Source organism: Curcuma longa, chromosome 19, assembly GCF_044706935.1.
Source record: "Curcuma longa cultivar G26 ecotype Majalengka, Jawa Barat chromosome 19, ITB_CL_G26_1.1, whole genome shotgun sequence".
NCBI lineage: Eukaryota > Viridiplantae > Streptophyta > Magnoliopsida > Zingiberales > Zingiberaceae > Curcuma > Curcuma longa.
In genome coordinates this window covers 7,677,219-7,698,234 of record NC_133879.1, presented here as the reverse complement: position 1 = coordinate 7,698,234, position 21,016 = coordinate 7,677,219, and the positions used below count along the sequence as shown (strand labels likewise).

General features: G+C 37.4%; 1 protein-coding gene and 2 pseudogenes across 1 annotated transcript in view; 1 reads left to right on the top strand and 2 right to left on the bottom strand.

Annotated features, from left to right (window-relative positions):
* LOC141812566 (ATP-dependent DNA helicase Q-like 3) overlaps positions 1–9,743 on the bottom strand; it is a gene marked incomplete in the record, with an annotated part of 48,024 nt that extends 38,281 nt beyond the window's left edge. Inside the window, 6 exon segments of the mRNA XM_074700570.1 lie at positions 4,821–4,904; positions 4,993–5,000; positions 5,373–5,480; positions 9,100–9,256; positions 9,408–9,534; positions 9,668–9,743. Coding sequence (XP_074556671.1) covers positions 4,821–4,904; positions 4,993–5,000; positions 5,373–5,480; positions 9,100–9,256; positions 9,408–9,419 — 369 coding nt within the window.
* A 5,376-nt stretch (positions 9,744–15,119) lies between these two features.
* On the top strand, positions 15,120–15,737 carry LOC141812491 (trihelix transcription factor ASR3-like; annotated as a pseudogene).
* Positions 15,738–16,040: 303 nt separating this feature from the next.
* On the bottom strand, positions 16,041–20,603 carry LOC141812565 (putative beta-1,4-xylosyltransferase IRX10L; annotated as a pseudogene).
* Positions 20,604–21,016: the final 413 nt, after the last annotated feature.

The window sequence follows — 21,016 nt, the reverse complement described above, 5'->3', positions numbered from 1 at the left end:
ACATACTAATTGATAAACATGCAATGTAAGCCTTGAGTAGCAGGATATTAATCCAATTAAAATTATTTCTGATGCAATATGAAAATAGGAAAGGACTTATATCAACCCTTGTTCAATTCATTAATAATTAACTTCGGATAGAAATTGAAAAAGATTTATCGACTCTTTTCACCTATTTAAAAAGGAGTAAACCAAAAAAGTTGCAGTGGTTCAATGCTATTTTAAACTCAAAAAATATTATCATAAAGTTATAGAGATTAAGTACTACCTCGAGCACAAAATTCCATGGACCAAATCATACAAGCCCAAGTTGAAATGGAAAGAATCTAAAAGTGACGCCAAATTTACTACAAAAAATAATACCCAATGTTTCTACTTCATTCAATGACCCTCCTCCTAAATCAAAGATCTTCTAAGTCAGTTGAATATCTTCAAAAGGATCCCAAGATAACTTGGTCCCTTTAAGAAGCATCCCTAATAACCATAAGTTAACCAGCTCCACTATTTTTCTCCTAAGAACAAAGCAAATTTTTACAACCTTTACCCCCAAGAGAATCCATGGGGAGAGGTGAGCTCAAATATAGAGTTCTCCCTCATTTACCCCAATGGAAATCCAACGAAGAGGCATCAAAATGCTTCTCCATGGAGACATTTTTTTACTAAAAATTCATCTAACCAAAGCCCAATGGATAAGATAATGTAGCACTAAGAAGAGCAAAAATCCCCAATTACATCTCCTTCGTCTTTACCGCTCAAGAAGCTTAGGAGCAGTCAGCAATTTGCGTGCAAGGTAAGGCAAGCAAGTTGCGAGTAAGGATAATCAAGCGAGTGAACACCATCACTGAGGTGGTACATAGTACTCAGGCAGTAAGCATTTGATTTGCCCCTTAACAAAGATTGAAGGCTACAATACAACATTGTGGGGACTTGTGTATAATACCAAAAATTGTGGGAGATGTGGTGAGGTCACAGGAGGCAATGGCACAATATGTTTGTTTCTCATTCCCTCTCCTTCAACAAAGGTAGGATAAATAGCCACAATGGAACCCCCACCCCCACCCTGCTTTCCTCTTTTCTCCCTACCCTATTTTATTCCCACTAGGTTGGGTAAGCAAATCATAAGAGAACAACCAAATGACTTTGTTACTTCAAAGAATGGTTAACATGCTATAAATTACTTATACATTATAACTCATTCATACTCTAAGAGAACTCAAGAGAAAATTAAGTTTTATAATCTACTAAGAATACAAGATATTGATTATTCGATTACAAATCCATACCACTTTTATGGATATGTATCCAATATTAGTTCTTATTAGTCTCATCTTATAAACCTAGAGAGAGAGAGAGTTGTTTCTCTTGTTTTTTAGCATAGAGCTCTATTGAGCATATATGAGATACACATTTGGATATTAATTATATTGACATAAAGATACTAATTATTCTAAGTAATTGATCCCGAGTAAGGGTAGTGTTGCCAAATCAATATAACGAGTGTGGTCTTCATCTAATCATCCCTTAGGAGATGATCCCGACCTAGAGGTCTCGGCCCCAAGAGTCCTAGCCTAAAGGTTTCAGCCCCAAGATTCCCAACCTAGAGGTTTCGGTCCCAAGGATCCCAACCTCGAGGTCTCAGCCCTAAGGATATCAGCCTAGAAGTCACTGCCCTAAGGGTCCCAACCTAAAGGTCTCAACTCAGTTCCAGAGATCCTAGCCTAGAAGTCTCAGCCCCAACGGCCTAGAAGTCTCGATCCCAAGGGTCCCAGCATAGAGGTCTCAACCCCAAGGATTCCAACCAAAAGATCTCAGCCCCAAGGATCCCAGTCTAAAGCTCTCGGCCCCAAAGGTCCCAAGTTTCAACCCTAATGGTCCCGCCCTAGAGGTCTCGGCCCAAAAGGTCTCATACTAGATGTTTCGACCCCAAAGGTTCCAGCCTAGAGGTTTCGGCCCCAAGGATCTCAGCCTAGAAGTCTCGGTTACATAACTTTGAGATGTCTCGGCAACACATGTTGCTGCGGTAATAACCCCAACCCTCGACGGCCTGAACAAGTCAAGCCTACTATGCCACTCAAGCCCAATTAGGAGGCATAGACGCTGTCTGGATCAGGCCAACCGCAAGTTTAAGACCAGGTCTCTCAACCATATCCCAATTGCACTAAAAGGGATAGTAAAGTTCTCTCATGAGATAGGACATAATCCAAAGATCTGTCTTCTACGACGAAGGATCGGATCCTCCTTTTAGATAAGATTTAGGGCACTTCAAATAAGAAAGGTGAACATCCCGATAGGACATAAAAAAAAAAGTCCTAGATTCGTGACCCTTAAATTTCATCCCGTAGTTCTGTAAACTTGAAGTTGCTAAACTTTTTGACAACATCAATAATGATTATTATAATTCATATTTTTGTGGTTGTAAGCATGAAGCATCTTAAATATACTCCTCTAAGAGTGTTCTTGTCCATTTAAGTTACACTCTGGTAAATATTGATTCTAATGCTTCTTTATTTTAACTTGTCAACTTAAATATTAATTTAATTTTAATTATGAAGGATTTGCCAGCTTACTATACAACATTTGAGCCTTTGCCCTTGCATGTTCATGTTAGGCTACGTTCCTTTCATCTTATTATTAGGTTCTATTCTCAGCACTAACATTTTCAGGCATTAGGACTACAATAGACTTGCCAAGAACCTTCTCGTTTTATAGTAGGTGGCTGCTTTTCCTTATATTTTTAAAAGAGCAAGCAAAAAGGAAGTTGATAAAGTTAATGCTCAATTTTCCAAGGATCTAATGAAGATGCAACTATTTCTCACATATTGGAAGGGACGCTCAAAAAGATAAAGATTTTTTTCATTGAAATCCAAAGAAAACATAAAGATGCAATAATTCCTTGCCAACCAAATAAAAAAATGCTGAAAAAATTTCATTACTTTAAGGTCAAAACTAAGATGCCAATGCAATAACTCCTTAATCATTGGAAAGCATACTAAAAGAAAAATGTCAACATCTCATCATGAGTACAGCTCCCTTTAGTGGAGAAAAATGATGAAAATAATAATAGATTAATTAAATGAATGATCTGACAAAACAAACCAGATCATGGAGTGCTTTTAATTTATTCTAATTACAAATCTTAGTATTTTTGTTTTATTGTTTATAGAGAACTTAGTCTATATTGTAGCATATCTTAGAAGATTGGGCTATTGTTAGGTATATGACGGAGATCCCAACCAAAATCTTGTTTAATTAGTTCCAGATTCTAATAGCCTTTGATTCCTCTGCAATTGTTCCCTCTCTTGTGAGACAACCAAGGTACACATTCCCATATAATTCTTGGATGAGACATAAAATTTTATCTCTATCGTGCTAGTGATGGATCATTGCCCCACTCTTCAATCTCCATGTCTCTTTTAGTGGAATTCAGAATAGGTACATAAACTATTATTAGATTAGGTTCATGCCATAAACTAGAGATAAGGGATATTTTCTATTAATAATCGCAGTCGAAGAAGAAGATTGCCCAGGGTTCAATTTATATGTATTAATTTTAGGGTGTTATGCACTTGAAGATTGGAGAAAATATAATTACAGTTAGAGTGGAGGACAAATTTGATAAAAACCTTATAGTTTCGTGTTATATTAATGAATTTACCATTTAGAAAACAAGGATCATTTTAGAAATTAGGATGTTGAAAGATAAAAATAATTAAGATAATAGCATAACATTTTGAGATTACAAACATTTCTACTAAATCTATTGAGTACTTTGTTTGTCAAACTCGATTTGTTATGAACGAAATGTGTACATCATCATATATCCAACGAACCAATTTATCAAGCCTGGAGATTTTTTAATCGAATAGCTAGCTATGTATGATAAAGCAAAGTATCTCATGAACAATGTGTTGAGGAAATCCCACCAAAACAAATAATAACTCCAAAATTAAAAGCACGGAAAATGAATAAAACTCTAGATCATGAATAATATTACTTAGCCTCATTGAGTTTGTGATCAAAGAATGAATTTAGATTAAATGTCCATTTTAGCTTACAATCACTTCATACATGAGCTCAGAGTTTCAAGTGCCAATTGATATTAGTCAACATGGATGAAACATCTCATCCTTGCGATCGCAATAGACTGATACCAATATTGTGTCAGCAATCAGCATGGGTAAATGGCAGTCATTATGTGGTTCATACAGACATTATTTTAGCCCACAATTCACCCAACAATTTCTTCTGTTGTTCACAATGAAAAGATGAGAGAACAAAAAAAAGGGAAAGCATCAACCAAAGAAAAAAAAGGCTATTTAATTTTGATTTAAGATCCCACACCAGGATGCTATAAAAACCAAAACCTTCATTCAAAATGACATTTTGATATTAGTAGGGTATAATCATTAATTAAATATTTGTTATATTTTTATCTTAGTGCTTTAAAGTTTTAATTTGATTAAGTTTTAATTGTTCCACCTAGTGGAATAAGGCTTGGTTGTTGTTGTTGTTGTTGTAAGTTTTAATTGTTAAGGGCTTATATTTGAGGAAGTTAATTGATAGAGGGGATTATTGGATTAAAACACATTTTGAAGCATACTGAGCGGCAAACAGCATGCTGCCAAAAGTTTATCATTTGTATTGAAGACTAAATCACTTGAATGGAATGATACTTCAGACCTTGCATGAGATACATTGATTTTGATGTTGATACTTTTAAAGTCATTTGCTCATGTTCTAAATTGTGTACACAAAACAGTATCTAAAAATTTATCATGGTGAAAACAGAATTAAAAATTATATGTAAAGCAATTTGCTACCTTCTGTTTGGCATCTGCAGATAGTGTTGAAGAAAGAAATTCAGCAGAAATACCTTTCTTCCTCAAAAATTCAACCTGATTTTCCTAAGCATTAAAGCAAAGATGAATTTGCAACTTGTAAGAAATATTTAAAAAGAGAATGAATAAATAAATTGATAGTCAACATGCTTACCATGAGTGCTGCACAAAGGAAATGAGAATGGCTATCAGTCAAGAACTCAAAATAATAAAATGAAAATACTTCCATATACATTCCAACTAGATCCCTAATTTTAAAAACTCCAAACTCGAATTCCAATGTTAACTCGAAATGGTGTTGATTGGAAAAACAATATAAAAAATATTTTGCTTAAAACATTGTTTTGAAATTGATTAAGATATTTTATTGCGTTGATGCGTTGATAGGGAGTTTTTATAAATGGGGCCTTGTTTGGGTATTCTTAATAAGGAGTGCTTGATTTGGTTTGGCAATTTGCACAATAAGAAAGCAACCTCTTTTATAAAATCTGACATCAGGATTTCTAAATTATAAAACAGATAGAAAGCATTCACCAATCAGTGGAGAGATCACAAGCACAATGCCAGATTTTGCTAAAGCTGGAATCTGATAGCACAGAGATTTCCCACCTCCAGTTGGCATGAGGCAGAAACAATCCTTTCCTGTAACATAAATAACTGCATCATACTGAATCCATAGGGCTCAAACATTTAAAGAGGGAAAAGCCAATGCAAAAAGTGAATGGGACAAATGACCAATAATAATAAAAAAAAAGAGAATAAGGGTTTAAAATTGGCATTATAATGATCATGTCATTTATTCAAATATTTTAAGTAATTATTTTTTTATAAAGAATTAACTAAATTTCAGATTGATTAATTAACCTATCAAAAAGGACCTAAGAGTGGTAATGGTAGTCAAATCTTCTTCATCAACAAGACTCGAGGAAAGGAAATTGCCCTTCACATAACCTTAACTAATCTACAGTGGTAATAATTTGACCACTTTTTCCTCCTATCCATAGTATTTCTCTCGCCCTCTTCTTCCTTGGCTTGACAACAGTAGTCATCAGTACAAGAAAATTCTTAGGCTAAGTAGCAACAAAGCCTCTGAGTTTGCAGTATGCGTAAATAATAGCAAGATCTCAACCTGTCTCTTAAACCCTTTCTCCACTCCATGAACAGTGTGCAACCTCATGTCAGGCGATGAAAAATAACCGTTCTTGTGCCATTGAGGCCTTTGTACATGATCAATAGGTGATTGCAGCAGCAGCAATGAGTCATAGTGGCAGCAAGTCTCAAAACCCTTCTTCCTTTCTTATGTAAGAGTTTTCCATATACCATTGACTGGTGTCATTTTTGGCCATGATTATGGTTAAATTTGGGCATGCCAATTTGTTAATGACTAAAAACCTATAAGATGATCAGAGCATTTCTCTTTACCCACAACTATTTGGCTTTGCTTCTAAACTTGTTAGGTTTCAAACTTATTCCTTTGTACATATGCATGTATGCTAGCAGAGGTGTTAACAAGTGATGCTCAGCTTGTGAGGAACATGGTTGGGCGGCCAATTCTAGTAGAGGTGTCAATAGGTCATGTCGGGTTGAGCTCAGGCCAATTCTAGTCATGCCCAGTATAGCCGTATAGTTTGAACCACTAGAGTCAAGTCAAGCTCCAGCATGGCACTGTCAAAATGGCCTAATTTTTTAATATATAATTTTTAACTATTTTTAAATTACAAAGATATTTTAAAAGGAATAAATAATAATAAATTAATATTTTACTAATATTACTGTAAAAAATCATATTAACAACTAGTTTGCTTTCTTAACATAAAAATATAGAGGTTGGACTCACCTACATATTTCATACTTGTGCCAACAAAAGTTTGCAAGTTGCAACACTCGCGCCTAATACTGACCCGGACCAAGTGTTGAGGTACTTGGAGAAAAAATCATGTCATATCAAGTCAAATACCATATCAAGCCAATCAAGCCACCTCTATATGCTAGGGTTACACCACGATGGGATACATATAGATTTATGCATATTTGTTAAGTTAATTAATGCATATCATAAAGTTAGTGGTATAACTACTACTAGCTATTGATTATGTTAGCGCATGATAATGACAAATTAATGCATGCATTATATATAAGCTATTTATCGTGTCATTGTGTGTACTAAGCTGCTTAGTTTTCTTAGATAACCATCTTAGGAATAGTTATTACCAAGTGATAAACGCTAGCATGTTACGATTACCATATGTTTTATGTTATTACAATTAAATGTCAAGGAACTTAAGTAGCTTAATGACACGATGATAAGCATTCTTTTATTAATATAACAAATTTGTAAATGGGAGTATGCAAGTTATGTATAGGTAGGTGTTTCTGTGCTCACATACCTTCCTATACTATTGGAGTATAGGGAGAAATTCACAAGTTCATGCACAACCAACACTAATAATAAAGAAAATTAAATTATAACATGGTGCACAGATGAGATATTATTAAGATATAGTTTTAGTTATATCTTTGGATTGGTGAGATGATTAGCAAATTTCATGTGACAATATTGCAATATCATGCTACCTGCCCCTTTTTGCTTTAGCATTCGTTATTATTTGCACTCCTATCAAATTATCCCTAGGGAACATCACCTTTGCTCTTGCATCAAGATACTTCTAAAGATAGTGTTCAAGGTGTCAAAAAGGTGTCAAGTTGAGAAATCAAGTTTTGTACTATTCATCATTATATTTTTGAAAATTTATTCACATGGGCTGCAAAGATTTTGTCATCATGTGTTAGTTTTCTTATTGTTTATGCTATGTGGAGATTTATGATTATTTCAATTACTATGGTTTTGAATTTTATACTTATAATGTAACCATATTTATCTCTACATTATCACGTGAAATGATCATATTTATTATGTCATCCTTTTATATTATAGTGTTCTATGTTGGCAATTAGAATTGAGCAATGACAAGTGGCATGCACTATCTAGCATGAATAGTGATTAATTAGCATGAATGCATGGTGGTGGTCGGCCATACACGTTTTTTTTCTCACACTTCTTACAAATTCCAATGGTTGGCACAACATTCCCCACTAATATTGTCGAGTTGTTAGGCTAATTACGTCCTATCTATAGGAAAGGGGACAACTGAATCACCATAATACAATTTTTGGATACATCAGTTGTTCCAGCATCATGGTGGTGAATGAAGACAATATAGCATTTCAATTTAATCCTAGAAACTTTGTACCGTAACAATAACCCAAGAGGAGTAGTTGGAACATTTACTATGACTGATACTACTTCAAGACAATAGAGATTCAAACCACCTGCTTTTGTTAAATAATTGTTTTGTTTATTTCAGATCATTCAGGTCCATGCCATATTAGATCTATCAGTTTTAAGTTATATTCTTTAATTCCCCCCCCCCCCCCCCCCAACTTATTCTTTGAATTTTGCAACATTTTCTTTACAATAGTTATTGAGACTATTGTATTCTATACTTTGTTATATTCGACAATATTTTTTCTCCATTCTAAGTTATGAATAAACTTATGAATAGGGATGTAAACAAATCAAGTATGAAATGAACCAAGCCGTTGAAATGGTTGTTCAAGCTTGGCTTGGTTTATTTTTTTACGAACTTGAGTTTGGATTAAGCTTTGCTTGAGCTTGGTTTGTTTAAATGTTATCAAACTCTCAATTTGAACTTGGTTGATTGTTTATCATGTTTACATTTTTAAACTTGTTTGGTTGCTTAGTGAGGTTGATATTACAAGCTTATTTGTTCATTTTAAAAGCTTTTTTGTTTATTTGCAAATCTAATAAGAGTTTCATTGATGAACATGATTCAAAAACTTTGTTCGTGCACATTATTCATCAACATTGTTCACGAAGAATTCACAATCTATTCATGAATATTAACGAGTTAAACACATATGTGTTCAAATTTTTTTCATTTTATTTATTGAGTTGTTCAAGCTTGCCCATTTCTAATTTTCAAGTTTGAACATGAAATGTCAAGCTCGGATTAAGTTGAACTTAAATATGCATTTTAAGAAGCTTAAATATGAAGTTAACCAACTTAAGAATGTGAAGAAGAAGCCCTGCAAAAATTGCAGAAGGTTTTCAAATATTGAACTAATTACTACACTCATTCAAATTTGTACAGTATAGCATATCAGTTTAAGAGAAAAAAAAAACATCCATCCATGTTTCACTATAGAGCACAAATGGCAAGCTAACTGCAGAACTAGTAACCTGATAATACAGCATATATGGCCTCCAACTGCTTTCCCCTGAATCCAGAATAACCAAAATAGTGACTTAAAAGGTTTTCTAAGTCTTCCTTTCCAAGATTTTGGCTCCCTGAACCCTTCATAGATTTCACAGGAAGGACTGATTTCTTCATTTGTAGCTGCAAAATGAAATGTAGGTTAGGTCGAGATACTAATAAAAATAGTGCAACTTTCTTGAGTTCCTAAAGAAAACCCTAGTTTAACCTTATTTCTAAATTCACAAATGGAAGAAATGGCGAAGAAGGGGAAAAATGGTATGCACATTGATACCTTTTGCAACATATCTCAGAGGCCCATCCAAAAGCCCAACACAATAAGTGAAGCGTAGCAGAAGAAATAAGTTAGCAAGCCAGAGCTCACATCTATACGATCGCGCTCTTCTAAATATATTCGTCTGCTGCAGAAGACAAAAGAAAATAGAACTTTATGAAGAAAACTCACCGGTGAAGGACCAAAAATAGGAATGACCAGAGAGAAGAAAACAATCTGCTGAACGAGAAGAACAGAAAAGAGAGAAAGAGCACAAGCACCTGATGGACGCGAGCGATACCGCTGCTCCCGACGAGATTTGGGGCGGAAGAACGGGGAAGGGCGAGCTATGGAATGGAGAGAGGGTAGAAGAGAGAGACAGGACGCGCGCCGATTTATAACTAGAAGGTGGAAGAGAAGGTTATTGGGCTTCGGCCTTTATCCACCATCGGCCCATATCGTTTTTTTCTGAAAATGTGTATTTATAATAAAATATGTATATGAAAAATATATCTATTGTTTAAAATTGTATTTTATCTTTAATATTTTTACAATTTTTGTAACTATTTCTAAATTTTAAATTTAATCTCAAAATTTGACACGAATCAATGTGTTTTCTTTTTTTATTTTTTATAAAATATTATAACTTTTAGTTGTTGGTGCAATCACCTTTTGAGAAAACATATGGTTAATATTTTAATGGATTAAAACAAAGAGATTAAGTTTAAACATATTTCTTTAATTGTATTTCAATATGGCATGAAATTTATACCGTGCTCTTTTGATTTTAAAAAAATTAATTATCTTTTTAGCATTTCATGCAAGTATATTTGTGGTGAGACATTTGTTTAAAAAAATTATTATATTTTTTATTCTTCTATTTATCATAATTTATATTCATCCATAAAGTTTATTTCCTTAGCATAAAATATTACATTAAGCTCCATTAATTTCTAAATTTTATAATTCCCTCCTTACATATCATATGCACATGCATATTGAGGTGAGTTTAAGTTAGGTTGATATGTCAAGTAGAATCAAAATTTATCAGATAGTTAATATTAGTTAGAGTTCAACATGTGTTAGCAGGTGAAAAGTCTAACAATAATTGACAACGGAAAGTCCAATAGAAGTTGATAAACAGATAGTCTAATAGACGTTGGTAGATAAAAAGTTCGACAAATTTTAACAAATAGAAAGTTTTCAATAAATGTTGACAATTAGAGAGTTAGTAGATGAAAAGTCCAACAAGAGTTAACAAATAAAAAGTTCAACGAGTATTGACCAATAAAAAATTTAATAGAGAGTTAACAAATGAAAAATACAACATAGAATTGATAATGGAAGTCTACCATAGAGTTGGCAAGATGAAAGTTATGACATGTCAAGGAAGTTAAAGAGTTGGAGATCAAATGCCCTACCTATAGGGGTGAATAGTAGACATCCCTATTTCTTAAGATTTTACACCACTTTATTTGGATGTTAGTTTGGTTAGTTTAACAAAACACAATAAAATTAATTAAAATAAATAAACAAACCAAACAACAAGATTTAACATCAGGGGCGGAGCTAGGGGGCGCCTGGGGGCGATCGCCCCCCTGCCCCCTGACTTTGAGGCCCAGTTTACTTGGAGGTGTGGAAAGAGAAACCGCGGAAAGATTTCCTTTGCATGCATGCATTCCTCGTTTACCTCTCGAAGTTTTTAGGAAGGAAAGGAATTTCATCCGTCCGCGGATCAATTTTTCTCCAAAATCGGTCACCCCGAAATCGGGCGGAACGTGGACGGACGGACAAAAAATAAAAAAAAAACCTCCGTTTCTTCTTTCTCGTCTCGCCATCGTCCTCCTTTTCTTCGTTCTCGTCTTCTGCATCACCATCGAGGGCACTTGCCGCTCCTCCTCATCCGCCGTCCAGCGTCATTGGTGCGTACACCTGTCGGTATTTTTTTGTTTTCTTTCCCTACGCCAAATCGGTAACCGACGTCGCCAGTAGTGTTCTCTCCCGGCGGTCGATCTTTTGGAAGCAGTCGTTGCCCGCCGGTGATGAAGCGGAAGAAGTGGAGGGCGGAGGAAGAGGCGACGCTTATTCGGGAGTACGCGGCCTTTCTATCGCCGTCGGCTCCCTCGTCCCAGGGCGCCCTCCTCGTCGCTCGGCTCCGCAGGCGGGAGAAGAAGTTCCAGCCGATCGCCGACCGGGTGAATGCCGCCCACAACCTCCGAGACCCCAACGCCTTCCCCTTCCTCTGGTCCTGGCGCGACATCTCCGTCAAGATCCACAACATGCGCCACCAGTTCCTCCACGTCAAGCGCAAGATCCACTCCCTCCCTGCCAACCTCCACTACGAGCACGCCCTCCACCTATGGCCCAACTTTATCCTCTACAAGCAGGTCTTTGGCGACCATCATGAGTAAATCTCATGCCTGTATTTGCTTCTTCTTCTCTCCCTCCTCGTCGCCTCCTGCGGAACGCAAATCCTCCGTTTACTCTTCCTGCGGTTCCTGCGGCGAGGGATTTCCTTTCTTTTCCCCAGTGATTTATTTTCCCCAAGGAAGGGGAAAAGAATCCTTTCCTTTCTCCATCCATACTACCAAGTAAACATAGCCTGAAAAAATGTGCAACTGGGAGGACATCGGGTGCGTTGCCGCGGAGGAGGAAGAAGGGGAGGCCGAGGGCTACAAGGCGGCGAGAGAGAGGGCGGAGAGCGCGAGGCATGAAGCCGAGCTGGCGGGTGTGGGCGCCGAGAAATTGGCGTGACAGGCAAAAGGCGACGGAGAGGGGGACGGCGGAGCGCGCGGCGAGATCAGCGGCGTGGAGGAGGGTCCAATTGTAGGCGGCTCGCTGGTCGCGAAACATCCAGTAGACGACGAGGCCTGAAGGGGAGGAGGAAGAGGGGGAGCCGGGCCTGAGAAAGCGGACGCGGGCCAGGTGAACCACGGCGGGTGCGGAGCTGGGCACGATGACTGCGGCTGTCATTTGGGATCGAAGAACGGTGGTGTGTGGGCGTGAAGATGCTAGTCCAGAAGCCACGTCCTCCCCACACCTCCAGAGAAGAAACGGGCGGGAATTGGGGAGGGCTGTGATGAAGATGAAGTCATGTCGACGTGGTTCGAAGTTATTCTTTTCTTGACAAATTGATTCGACTTATTTTGACTCTACCAGTTTCTACTGCAACATCAGAGCGTGCATTTTCTACAATGAAAATTATGAAGAATAAGTTGCGGAACAAAATGAAAGATGATTTCTTATCAAGTTCTTTGATAATGTATATTGAGAAGGATATTGCTCGCAGTTTTGATGTCAATTCTGTCATAGATGAATTTGAGTCTATGAAAAAGCGAAGAGCGCAACTTAGATTGCGTTGAATGTAACTTATTTCTTAGTTAATTCAAAATTTATTTTATTAGTGTGATAATGCGATGTTAAAAAATGCCCCCCCCCCTCGGCAAACATCCTGGCTCCGCCCCTGTTTAACATGATTTACATGAGTTGCTATGTTTGCGGCCTAGGTCTTCAAACAACCGCTAACTTTTCTCTTTCTCAATAAAGGCACTAAAGTGGGAAAATCTTTTATAATCGCTTGGAAGATTTACAATGGAACCCTAAAAAAGCCAGAAAGAATTATAATGAAGCTCAAGGATGCTTATAAGTATATTGGGAATGATAGCTTTTAATTTGACTCCATGTTCTCCTTTTTATAGATGTTGATTTCGATCATTATCGTTGTTGCTTAACATCTAATAGTCGACTACTAACTTACCACCAATTGATTAATCATAATAATTGTCAACAAATTAGACCGTTTTGCTCCATCATGATTTTGACAATCTGAATCTTATAGCCGTCGACTAAATTTTTTCTACAAGTTAATTGATCATTGATAAGTCAGTTCATTAATTGACTTAGTCATAAATAGAAACATTCTATCTCACTAGCTAATTAGCCCAAGACGATTATTAATACCATAATCCGACCTTAATCCAAAAATATCCTCATTTGGGATTTGAAAGTTTACAGTCAATTGAATTAGATAATCAAAAATAAAAATTTAAGAGAAATGATACACCACATGAAAACACAATATGAAAATGCAACATGACACACTACACTACATGAATGTGAGACTCACTACATGGATGTGGGATCCAAGTCTATAGTGTGTCATGTTGTATTTTCATATTGTATTTTCATGTAGTGTATCATTGCTCAAAATTTAATTTGTTTGATCGTTGAGTACCTAACTCAACCTTTAGTCAATTGGTAACCAATTAACTGACACATACTTGACCACTTTAAGATTGAGTTAGTCTATGATGAGAGCACCCTCATCCCAAGATACATTCTCTCAATACATAACTCTCTTTGAGTTTACCTTATCATTATCTTCCTTTGTCCTCATGTCATTAGGATGCACACCGAGCCCACTGCACCTCTTTCTGTCATCTTTCACATTTTTGCTTTTGAAGTATACTTCCCTTGGCTCTTCTATGTTCTATGTTCCATGGTCCCTCGAATGCTCCACGTCATGCATGTAGAATTATATTCAATGCTTGAAGAAATTGATTCTTGCTCGAATTATGTTCTACTAATTTTTTGTTTTCATGTACTTATACTAGTGTAGCTTTAGGTTCTTGGTCGATTGTTTCTATCATCAATGTTCTTGAAATAGTTATTCTCCTCAGGCGATGGGAGGTCGCATAGATTGTGGATAGAAGAGTAGGGAATGAAAGATGTAAACAATTGTTCTGTCATCAGGTTGTTTACTTGAGCGGTTAAAACATGATTTTGGAGTGTTTATTTCTTTGAAGGATCCAACGATGGAAAGTAAATAAATTGCTTAAAGTGACATCAATAGATTTACAATGATACAATTATGAAATTTGTGTTTGTGTATGAATGATCTATCATGCGAGAAGCAAAGGTAGTGCGGTTGGATACATGAAAAGTGTTGGTACCAAATTAAGTGAAGAAAAAATAATTCTTAACAATTGTAGAAGAGGCTTTAAGAATTGTTTGTTATTGCAATTGTGCTCTTAGTCATCGAGTTCGAGCTTGAATTTTGATGCTTGAATAAAATATTTAAGTTAGGATTTTTTTTTGTATTTGATGTGTGTATTAAGTCATATCACATACCGAAGCTCGGTGAAATACATTCGAAGACTTAGTGCGATCGAAATTGGAGATTGACTTAATGATTCAAAGTTCATTGGAGATTGGAGAAGAATGTTATTAGACATCCGAGAGAGATAGTACGATAAGGAACATCAAGGTAGTAGCTCACCTAATGGATGCAAACTATGTAGACGAAGAGTTAAAGAGTAAATGTTAACATGTAAAATGAGTCGAGTGTTGGGTGCATCCGAGAGACAAATAAGACTTGTGAGCTGGAAGAAGGCAATTCTCAATTTAGGCAAAGACTTAACAATCAACAATTCAATCAATTGACTCAATAAAAGAGTCAAAAGTAGTCGTTTGATATGATAATTTAATCCGTTAGTTAATTTCTTTTTCTTATATGACATGGTGGATTTATTTGGTTAGAGGGATGATAAAAAATTAAAGATGAACTGAATTTAAATTTGGAAAGACTTAAACTTAATATAAACTAAACCCGTTGGAAAGACTACCCGATGACGGCGCCCGCCTGATTCTGTTAATGCACCGTTAAGTGTTTCACGTGGGTTTTACCGGGATCGTCGTGATCGTCGCGGGTCGTCGTCCGTTGCGTTGCGCGCGATGACGAACGCCGTCGAGGCTGGGGTTTCCAACGGCCGCGACAGTGGCGGGGGCGGCGGAGGACCGGGAGGGGGGCGTTCGCCGCGGCTGCCGCGGTGGACCAGGCAGGAGAATACTGGTGCTGATCCAGGGGAAGCGCGTGGTGGAGAGCCGCGGAAGGGTGCGCGGGAGGGAAGGCGGTGGTGGGGAGGTGGGAACGGCGGCGGCCGGGCCTGTGGAGCCTAAGTGGGCGTCGGTCTCGTCCTACTGCCGGCGGCACGGCGTGAATCGGGGTGCGGTGCAGTGCCGGAAGCGGTGGAGCAAGCTCGCCGGCGACTTCAAGAAGATAAAGGAGTGGGAGGCGAGCCGAGGGGAAAGGAGTCGTTTTGGACGATGAGGAATGTTCTGCGGAGGGAGAGGAGGCTGCCGAGGATGGATAGTTCTCGGACTTCGAGGAGGAGGAGGAAGAGGAAGATGATCCGTCGCCGCCACCGCAGCCTGTAGCGTCTGTGCCAATCTCACGTAAGCGGATTTTTTATCGTTTACTCAATTTTAAGGATTTTTTATGTTTCTTTTCGTCGCCATGTTCGCGTACGTACAGACAAGAACTGCGAATCATCTGGACAAGATCGAAAATGATTTCTTAACTATTTTACTGCGGATTAAGTGGTTTTATATTACTACAACTGTTTCTGAAATCTAGATGTTTTTTTACTGCAGTCTTATTTTTCTCAGAGGAATAAAAATAAAAAGATGCCTTTTTTGGCTCAATCCTATGGGTTCTTAATGCTGTTCCTTTGTAGATCTATAGCCATTGTCACTATTTTCTCACTCGGAAAGAGCCAAATAACGAGGTTTCCTATGAGGTTAAAATTTCTTGATCAAAATTATAGTTTTTACTTATAAACAGCTAAGAGGGAAAATGGGCAGTGCCTTGGCAGGAACAGAAAGGTTACCTTCAAAGAAAGTATGAGCAACAAAGTATAAAGCAGATGTAGTTGAAAACAACAGCAACAAAAGAAGCACCTTTAAACAAAGCCGAAGCCTGAGGCTTTCTACCAAGGCTTCAGATCTCCTTTGGGACCAGCAGTCCAGTTCAGAATTTTCTGACCTGGTTTGAGATAAACAGATTCCTCGTGTGGCAGCTTCCGAGCCAGTCCATTCAGTATCTGATGGAATGCGTCGCGAGATTGGGTCGGTTGTGGGAACAACATCGCCTGCTTCATCGACGGGTTGGCGAGGAGGCGCTGTTTTCTCAGAATTACCTCTATTGGTATTGAGGTTAGGATGGTGTCCAGTTTTGGCACATCCTCCTCTGGCACAAACACACCAATTTCCTCCCATGGTATAGCATCTGCAAATGGAAGCACTATATCATCTGCTATCACTACCGGTATGCAGCCAAACACTACTGCTTCCACCAAACGAGGACTCCATGGAGCCCAACTGTAAGGGGCACAAGCAGAATACTGCTCGCTGGATATCTTCGGGAATAAGTGGTAGGATGTTCCGTAGAGATGTCAAAGAGTGGGTTTGTCTGAGAAGTTCTCCCATACGGATGCCCGGGCACCTCTATTCAAACAGAAAGCAGTAAGGTATGCGGTTGAACATCAGTAATCTTAAGTTTTACATAAAGAAATGAATTGACTAAACTTGTCGGTAGTTAAAGCTCACCTTGCATAGTATCCGCCCTCTGGATCATTCCCTACATCGTAAAATAAGCCCCGAAATAAACAAAGATGGAACGAGGAGTGTCAGGAGGAATCAAATGAGCCTGCATTTTCTGTGGAGGGGCATATGGAGGAATAACAATTGAACCATCCTTCAAGCAAACATGATTTTGTTGCCCGAAGGTCTGAACCAGTGTGGCACGCTTAAGCAAGTGCAGATTCCTCGTTCAATAGCTTTTTCTTCCTATAGTATCAGATTTGATGATTATAAGAAGGCAATGTGAAATAGTAAAAGAAATCTACCATAGAAAACTCACCTGGTAGTGAAAACATGCACCAAAATCGTGTGGTGTGATAAAGAAATGGTCAGCCCCTTCAGTTCTGTTCCAGTAAGGCCAAGTAGAGGATATCAACTCTATTGCGCTTCTCATCATCCGTGGTGATTTCTAGTAATGGGAGTCCATTAGGAGTTAGGTCACAAGTTGTATAAACAGGGGTATAAAACCAATCAGCTTCTTCGGGATTAGAAGTTCTGACAGGGCTCAGAGCAGAAAACGATGCATGTATATCTCAGCAGCAAACATGTGATTGAGGCATCTGGGATCCTTTTGGAGAATCTTTCTGTTGTACTTGCTAGGTAGCTCATACACAAACACCTTCAACCTGCCAACAGGATCATCCTCTAGAACATCGCCCGCACTCCCTGCAGTAAAAGACACTTAGCAATCTAACAGTGATATATGTTTAACCATGAACATTGTCCAAGAGTAATTTTAGTTATAATTTGGGGTCTAAAAGGTAGGTCTTACTTAGAAGTGAGAAACAATGACATATGCTTATATTACAAGCTAAAACAATCCGTTGAAAATTTGCCCTTTAAGCATTATCAAAATATCTAATAAATCTAAGTTTGTTGCATCGTCAAGATGTAAAGTTGATAAAAGAGGCAACACACATAACGTAAGGCACTTTCACTTTCAGCCATTGTTATAATCTAAGTTGCTCTAGTATGAGTATCTGAAATGGCTGCCTAAGATTATCAAAGAGAAGGGAGGATAAAGAATTAGGCCGATAAGAAATTAAGGGCTTCTTTAATCTTGAGCATGAGTTTTATCTTGATACCACAGCTGTTTCTAAGTGTGGATTATATCAAACTGTATTAGAACATCAAGGTTACAGTTGCCATACCATGCCCCTCTGATAGTAATGTGCTGACGGTGAAATTGAGATGCAATAATGCTGAAACCATAAACCTTGACGTAACCTTCAATACCTAAATATTTCTATCTTAATGTTTTCCATAACCTGATGATTTTATCCACATTGACATCAAATTATGATATTAGCCATAATTTGAGTGTGATAGCCACATTTTAGAAAGTTGAGATTGGACAGAAATGCATATGCTTTTATGCTTTTCCAGTTGCAAATTTTCATACAATAATTCAAATTTGCAAATCTTGATATTAAGTTTATCCTAGATTAATCCCTAAACAAGAAAAATAAGGCAGATTTCCCAAACAATGCTTTAAGTTTTGATTTCCCCCAAAAGGCACGTGATCCTTTATTTTGCTCAAATCATGCAGCTCTCTCCATAGATTCAAAACACCTGTGATTTAGCAAACAAAATCTTTCTATTTTTTTAATTATTGTAATGGTGAAAACTTGTCCATTTTGAAATATATATATATATATATATATATATATATATATATATATATATATTGTTAAGATATATATATATATTGATATACCCAGATTTTCTTTTAATTCAAATGGACCATCAAGGAGTATCTTCAAAATTCTACTTGATGGACCAAATCATCGAATTTTAGCAAGAAAGTCATATTAGAGGTGAGTTGTTTGTGTGTTTTCAAGTTGAAATAGATCATCAAGGACATTTTAAGGAAAGCTTCTTGATGGCCCAAATCATGTCAATCGTGTCATTTTGACAAGAAAATTATACAAGAGGTTTTGTAGAAGTCTCAAGTACAATATTCATGTGTTTCCCAGTTAAAATGGAAGATCAAGGATATTTTAACAAGAACTCTTTAATCAACCAAATCATGTCATTTTTGACTAGGAAATTATACTACAAGCTTTCTAGGAATCTCAAAAGATCAATTTTGATTTGAAATTTTGATGACTCAAAATAACTCACTTTGGGGAAAAATCAATTCAAAAGATGATTTGTTTCCAATTCAAAACCATTTGAGACTCCTAGGAAGCTCTGATATGATCTTCTAGCCAAAATGTAACTTTAGCAATCAAGGAATGTCTATCAAAATCTCCTTAATGGTCCATTTCAACTTGCACATGAATAGTCCACCTACAACTCTTGCCTCTGATATGAATTTCTTGTTAAAATGACACGAACAGTTTTGTCAAAATCCCCTTGAGGCACAACTAAAAAATATAAAATAATCCACTTGAGACTTCTAAAAAACCTTTGATAAATTTCTTGCCAAAATGGCATGATTTGTTCTAGAAAGAGATTTTGTTTTTTGCTCAAGGCAAGGAAAAACCACCTTAATGGTCCATTTTAAATATAAAAAAAATTATGTATATCTCTTGCTCTTACAAATTGATTGTTATACTTTTTAAGAAGCAAATATTACCATTAAAAGGTTGGAGAAGAGAAGGATTTATATGCTTCTCTCGCTCTTCTTAGTTCACCGTGCAGGGTTTTTTGGGTATGTGAAGAAAAAGTAAGATTTGGGCAAAAAAAAAAAAAGCTTCCCTCTATGGGAAGAACCCAAACTCAAGTTGCCCCTTTGGAAAAACTGCTAAAATGAAGCCCCAAAATGGCTTTCATAGCAAAGGTTTTCATAATAATTAGGTAAAATGTTCACAAACATAATGAATCCATGGATCATGATCAAGCAAGAATTTTTTGGAAGACAATTTAAATTACTAAGAGTATATTCAAATTACGAACTCCATATCAAGCCACTCTTAAACAAGATAGAAGAGATAGAAGCAAACCACAAACAAGTGCTATCAAATGGTGAATTAAGCAAAAAATTCTGTAATTTCTTATTAAACCACATTGTGCAGAAGCAAAAAAACCACAAACATTCTCCATATCCAGGCATAATTAAAGCAAAAAACTTTATAGCTCTACCAAATTGATGAATTAGGAAACACCACAAGCCCTATAATTTGAGATCAAGCTAGTCAGTCAAATTTGCATCTGTAATCTTATTTCCAGGAAAAGAAGAAAACCATCATAAACTCACATCTTATAGGAAGAGTAGAACTCGAGTCAAAAAAAAAGAAAAAACCCAAATTGGTTTCTCGTAAAAAGGAAAGAAAAGGCAAACTAAGTTGGCATCAGAAGAAAACTTACTTCTACCAACTTGATGAATGAAGCAACTGTAAATATTCTCTAATTTGGGATCAAGTTAATCAATTAAAATTTGTCTCTGCAGTCTCAACTTCACGGAAAACAAAAGAAAAAGAATAATCATCGTCAATCACATCTCACAGGAAGAGTAGAAGTAACCGACTTGGTTTCAGGAAGGAGGAAAAAAAATAAAAGTAGATAAGCAAGGAGAAGGGCAGCCGTTGAATCGAATGCCTCCAAGTTCAGATCTAATCTCAAACAAGAGCTATCCACAAAATAAACAGAAACAAAAAATAAAATTTTTAATTCAAAGCTCACCGGAAATCCTCTCCGTGGGGCGATTGGGTTGGTTTTCCACTCCAAGGATCCCCTGGAAGAGAGAGCAAAGGATCAGCAGCGGCAGAACCCGAAAGCCGCCGGCCATAACCCCGCTCCGACCCCTCAAATCTCCTCGGGCAGAGAGAAGGGCAACGAGATCGAAGAAAGGAGCAAGCTTTACACGGCGAGAGGGGAAGATTCCTCTGGGCAGATGGTGGGAAAGGGGCAGAGGGGGTGGTTGGTGCCCGGAGGCCTGGAATTGGGGACCTGGATGCTGAGCAGCAACTAAAAAGGAAGTAATTAAATGAAAAGAAATCGGTGGGGTTGGTTCGTAAATGGACTTTTGCTTGAAGAGAGGGGAAAAAACGTGTACCTTGACCTTGCGATGGAAGTGGTTTGGTCGGATTCAACCATTCGATTCCGGCAGGGAGAAGAAAGCAAGCCGTGGGAGGTGCTCGCTTCGTGTTGGATTGGATCTCAACAAAAATGGCGCAGTAGCGGCGTCTGGTCGAGTTAAGAAGACTTGTTGGTGGATGGAGAGTCAACGTCATCGAGCAAGAGAGAGAGAGAGAGAGAGAGGTGTG